The sequence below is a fragment of the Amblyomma mixtum genome, chromosome 3, assembly GCF_055824585.1.
Source record: "Amblyomma mixtum isolate Tamu chromosome 3, ASM5582458v1, whole genome shotgun sequence".
Taxonomy (NCBI): domain Eukaryota; kingdom Metazoa; phylum Arthropoda; class Arachnida; order Ixodida; family Ixodidae; genus Amblyomma; species Amblyomma mixtum.
Window position 1 is genome coordinate 290515715 of NC_143014.1, and position 6012 is coordinate 290521726.

Here is a 6012-nt window from a genome sequence, read left to right on the forward strand (position 1 = left end):
TGTTTCGAAACGGGAACTGCTACGCAATTAATGGTGTCTTCGTCTGAGCCGCACTGCCACCGTGCCAGTGCGCAGGAAGTGACGTCAAACACGACACGAGTTGTTCTCCTTCACGGTGCCACCCGAACGTGCGGCGGCGTGCAGCGTGCTGCTTTCACCTCTAGCGCCCTCTGAGAAGCGCGCACGAAATTGAGTTGAGCAGACGACAGGCGAGCGAAAGTCGTCGCCTGTGAGAAGTGTTGCTGGTGCCGGTGCAAAATGAATTCAGTTCAGCTATATGTCGACGGGAAATGTTATAAATGTGAGCTTACGAACGAACAACTGCAAACTCTTCAGGCAGGTAAGGAAAAAAAATGCTTTCTTTGGAGGGTACAGGAAGGAGAATGAAATGAACTTGGACTGTAAGGAGCCAGCCTGGCTTTTCTTGCGTCGCTAATAGTTACGCATTTTTTTGTTATTGAATATTAGATCCATCTAAGGTGCAAGAATTCATAGCAACACTTCAAGAGGGCCAAAAGACATCCCTAGGGGATGACTTGGCAGGTAAGCTGGGGCAAATTTCATGTCATTTAGATCAATATGGGACATCGAGTTACAGGAGCCGTGAAAGTGTTTGAAACTGACTGAAAGACACAACGACATCAATAAACAAATTTCAGAGAATAGAGAAAAAATTATTTAACCTGCAGGTATAGCAACTCGTCTCGTAATCTGATTTCGCCTTGTCCCAGAGTCCACACAGCAGCCTATTAAAACCATTGATGGAGAGCGCGACGTAACTGCGACACGCCGTGAAGGACGGTGTATTTCTCGAATATTCCTGTGTTGCGCATGTTCTTTTGTCATGTTCCAGAGTTAACAGCGATCCAATTGATGTTGGTTACGATATCTGATCTTCGATGAAGACATCGTTTTCTGAAATGAAATAGGCGTCATCTAACGCGTATGCCAGGGGCGGATTCATATGGGGCAATGCGTGGAGGGTGCGGTTAGGGAATAGCCTCATCTGTTCAAATGCATGTCGCCAAATTTTTTTAGTGGAAGAAAAAAATGGTGAAGGATGCGCTTTGGCCATGGAAAATTCCCGGCCCCTTCTCCGCCCCTGGATTGCAGGAAGCATACCTGGAAAAGGAGGTTCATCAATTAAATTAAACATAAAACAAAAGGTTTGCATTAGCCAAATGGCACCCGTTCGAGGAGTAAACACACACACACACGCACAAAAAATCGTTTTGGTATTCAGTTTATTAAAAAAGGTCACTGAAATGAAAGTAAACGCGGCGAACATGCAAGGAACAACAACTAATTAACTAACCTTAAATGTAAAAAAAAAACAATACTGAGACCACTGGAACACATTCATGTGAAAAAAGAACATATTTGTACTATGCAGTACAGTACGCAATATAGAGTATATCATATATTTGTTACAGATGCAGAGCCTTCCGGCAAAGAATTTGTCTCCGTGTGGGACGAAAGAGAAACACGACTGCTTCTCGAAAAAGTTGCCCTTTTCATGCCCGACGTGTGCCCCATGAAGAAATTCAAGGACAAAAAAAGCATGTGGGCTGCGATCGCGGCAGAAGTGGAAGCAGCCACAGGAAAGAAAAGAACCGCGTTGCAGTGTGAAAACCGCTTTAAGACGGTGAAGAAGAAGTACGCGAACGCACGTAAGCACAACAGACAGAGCGGGGCAAGTCCAGTAGAAATTCCTTTTGCACAGGAAATGGCCATGGTGGCTTCGGTAGACTACAGTGTATGCCCCGAGATACTGCGAGGTGTGGGGCGCATTGAGCGCATGACACCGAGCACAAGCCAGACCGGCACATCAGACAACGGGGCGGCCAGTGTAGCGGGAACTGACGCTGACGCTGCGGAGACTGCGCCTCCGGCCGCGAAGAAAACGCGGGTCACTCTCGGCGAGGTTCTCTGGAAGATACACAAGGACAGGGAGGAGTCCAGGGAGAGAAGGCACAAAGAAAAGATGGAGCTCATCAGAAGCCTCCTCTCAAAAGACTAGTCGGGTTCCTGCATTAATTGGGCTCCGAATTAGTGTTTTTGCGTTCAGTTTTTCTCCGTGATTAAATGAAATAAAAACTTTCCACATGTTGTGCATTTTTGTCCTTGCTTTAAGAAAACGATTGCGCCAAGGCGCGCCTTTTCATTTCTCCAAGTTGCCTCAGCAGTCTTTCGGTCGTGGTCTCCTCTTGTGGTATGCTACTGTTGGTGGTGCTGTGGTCGTCGGTCGACTGTTCTTCATGGTTCTCATCTCCTTGCATGATGCAGACATTGTGCAGCACGCAGCAGGCGATAATGAATTTTGTGGCCCTCTCCATGCCGTGAAAGTCGAGGTGCAGCAACTGCCGAAATCTGCATTTCAGAATGCCAAAAGTGTTTTCGATCCGTGCTCGCGTTTGACTCAGTTTGAAGTTGAACCTCCTCTCTTGTGCAGTCATGTGTCCGTGGTCGCGGAACGGCGTCATTATATACTCGCGGAGAGGGTATGCAGCGTCTCCGAGTACATGGAAGCGGCCCGCCTCACATGCTGCCGGCAACTTCTCACTCAGGAAAGAATAACTGTAAACGTTGGCGTCGTGGAACCGTCCCGTGGGACCGCAAAACACGTCTATAAACATTCTTCTCTCGTTGCATACCCCTTGGAGGGCATAAGTAGGCGTGTCATGCCTGTCGACAAAACTTGCCTTGACTTTCTTGTCAGGACACCGAGTGGGTATGTGGGTGCCGTCGAGAGCTCCCAGCACATCTGGAAATCCAGCGATCTAAAAAAAAAAAAAACGGGACAGGCATCGCTCGCACAATACGCTGACGATTATGAGGCGCGTGAGGATCGATCCTTCACCTAAATAATCGCGTGAAAAGACGCGTGGTTAAATCTATATAGCGCGGTCCTACTTTATATCGTGCTTGCGGTTATTTAATCATTCCGTTTGGTATCGTACGTGGCTAGACTGACCTAAGTCGCAGAACATAACCGCACATGAAAGAATAAACAGTGAAAGTAATCAATGATCTTTTATAGGCCAAACAAAAACTGCAATGCACCTGCAATAGCTTAACATGTACGAGGCAGCACACATTTCCTAAAGGTTCTGCAGGAAAGCAAACTTGCCGCTTTGAAGCCGGAGCTCGTCTGGAGCTTCTCGGCCTCTGTACCGGGCATCTTGATGTACACTGGAGCGACGTCCTCCAGAAAGCCCGCAACTCTGTCCACCACACTATGTAGCGTGCTCTCTGCCATTCCAAAGAGTTGTGCCACAGATCTAAACGTGGCTTTGTTACCGGCATACCTGCAAAAACGAGTCAACCATTCGAGCGACTGGGAACGACTTCTGTGAACAAATATATGAAAAGGAATCATGCAAACACATATATGTTTTGCGCTTTGAGGAAATGATAATTATTTACGAGGTCATTTACCACAGAAAGGACAAAATGTGTTCTTCGGCTGTCTTCTGAGGTGTTCCGCCATGCCAATAATTTTTTGGATACCAGCTCGAGCCTTCGAACTGCGTTGTCAGGAAATTGCATGTCGTTCGGGTCAGGCGAAAATGTCTCCGAAACTGAAAATAGACACCACGAAGAAATGAAAATGAAAAATAGACCAAATAGCGGGGCACAACAGATGGAAGCAAAGAACTGCCCTTATTAAACGTACCTCTTCATCGCTGTATTGCGGCACTACGGTGGTCACAAAGTTCTCCACTTTCGGCCGCTGGTAAAGGCGGCCGTACTCATGAATCGCGGCTACTAGCTCATCTTCACTCTCCGATGAACTACTGGAGTCCAACAATGCAAGCAGAAAACCAGCGCGACAATTATTGTTCATTTGTTCCTCCGCTGCATTCTGAACACGGTAGGGAAGCTGTAGGAGGCGAAAAGACGGGTTTGCCGAGTTGTCTGCTCCCGGCTCTCCAGGCGCCTGTAGCGCGCGCTGCACGATGGGATTGCACCGCGCTCCACCGTCGGTCTCCACGGTGGCGCGGTGGAGCGCACGCGTGTCGTGCTCGTCCCAGCCGAACGTACGGCACCGCACGAGTGGCAGCCAGCCGAACGTGGGGCACCGCACGAGTGCGCAGAAAACGCCACGAGTGCCGTCAGCCGAAGACACCATTAGAAATGCGCAACTAAAGTGCAAAAGCCTTGGTATCTCCGTGTGTGCTCAGCGCTACGCAGAGCGACTGTACGCTTATTAGAAGCGTCACACACATGCAGGCTTTTCGCAAACTGAAATGGCGGTTTATATTCTTCGGGACATTATTGTCTTGTGGAGTAATACCACCCCTGGAGCCGCTGCACGCAGAATGCGGCACCTACGAAGATTGTCTGAACGAGACAGAAAATACAAGTGCTACAACTGTGTAGCAAGCAAAGCAGCATCTCTTGGCCGGACGACGGAGGTGCTGCTCGTTTTCAAGGTATGTATACATTCATCTCTTATCAGCGGTGTCATTATCGAGACGGCACTTTGTTTTCGCGGGGAACAACTCACTGTACGCACTGCCTGCGGCGAAAAGAAACCCGCTGAACCAGCTATACTAGTGTGGCGTGAAGTGAAAACAAAAGAAAAAACGTGCGCCAAAATGGTCCTAGCATATCGGCGTATCGTTAACGTGGCCAGCTCGGAATATCAAGGCTCTTTGCGGTACAAATACGAGGCGCGGCCGCACGTGGTTCCGATTCGCGGCATTGAGCTGATAATGTGATGGACAGATGGTAGACATAAATTGTCATGTTTTTTTTTCTTTTTTTTCCCCCCTGGGAGGTAATCCGCTCCCTATCCAGTCCGCTACAGATAAGGCGGCAAATTCCTTGCTAGCGTTGCTTAATTCTCCTCGCAGCTCCGTGCCCCTCCTCCTCCAGATTTTTTCTTTTTTCTTTTCTCCTCTTCCCTCTATTCGCTCTATTCGTTCACACACTTTTTTTCTCGGCTCGAGGACGCCACTATAGTGCCTAGAATATACTGGTTAGTGTGCGCAGCGCGCGCGTTTCGTACGGGAGGGCGAGGCCCCCGCCGCGATGCCTGCGCGGAGAGGCCGCAAGGGGCGCTGCCGGTCGGGAGGGTGCGCGAAAGCCGCCGGACTCCTGTCGTCTGCTGTCGCGCCGATACCGCTGCCTCGCGCGATTGCTCGTGTGAAATCAATGTTTGACAGGCATCATCTCTTGGATTGCGAAGCTGGAAGACGCTAAACGTGAGCAAAAACATCCTGAAATGTTAAAGGCTAAGCGGCAATGCAAAGAGAGGACGTGTTTTGTTCCGTTGTGTCGAAGCGGTTATCGGTCTAACGAAGAAAAGGCGTCTTTGTTCACTGCACCGGCGGACCCAGCACGGCTTGCTGAATGGGCGAATAAGATCAAGAGGGCAGACAGAAGGCTGATACCGAAGGCTGTCGGATGCGAAAAACATTTCGAGAACGAATGCATCGAAAGATCTTTTAAGATTACGGTGAACGGCGTTGTGAATGAACTCGCCCGAATGAAGCCACGTCTGAAGCCCGATGCTGTCCCTACAGTAGTCGAAAATTATCCACCTCATCTTGTACCTAAAAAGACGGTGAAAAGGAAGGTACGAAACATTTCCGACTAAGGACCAGCACCTAAACAACGGAAGCGAAATGTCGAGCTGGTGGATCCCGAGTTGTGCTCTGCAGTCGACGGTGATATCATACGCGGTTTGACTCTCATTGCGTCGCTCGTGGAGGTGCATCAGAGGAACTCCAGAAGCGTTCCGATTCCGAGCAGTCAGACATTGCTACAGGACCGGTGTGTGATAGCGAAGCGATACTGCAGTGTCCGTGCCCAAGTGATGTTCGGCACCCGTTCGATGGAATTCTGATTCCGATGACATGGATGAAGTTGCCTGCTGCGTCAAATGGCGCTTTAACTTATGCCTGTTGCGAGACCGAAGCTGGTGACTTCTCGAAACTATTCATCGAAAGAATGGTGACTTTTGGAAAGCCTTTGAGTGAGCACGGTTCTGTAATTGCCACAATT

At 49.2% G+C, this 6012-nt stretch overlaps 1 protein-coding gene across 1 annotated transcript; it reads left to right on the top strand.

The window, feature by feature from the left end:
- The first annotated feature begins 472 nt into the window (after positions 1 to 472).
- On the top strand, positions 473 to 2109 carry LOC149355142 (uncharacterized). The gene is made up of 2 exons (XM_089577603.1): positions 473 to 543; positions 1434 to 2109. Exon 2 carries the CDS (start codon positions 1517 to 1519, stop codon positions 2018 to 2020), a length of 504 nt encoding a protein of 167 aa, XP_089433729.1. The 5' UTR covers positions 473 to 543; positions 1434 to 1516; the 3' UTR covers positions 2021 to 2109.
- Positions 2110 to 6012: the final 3903 nt, after the last annotated feature.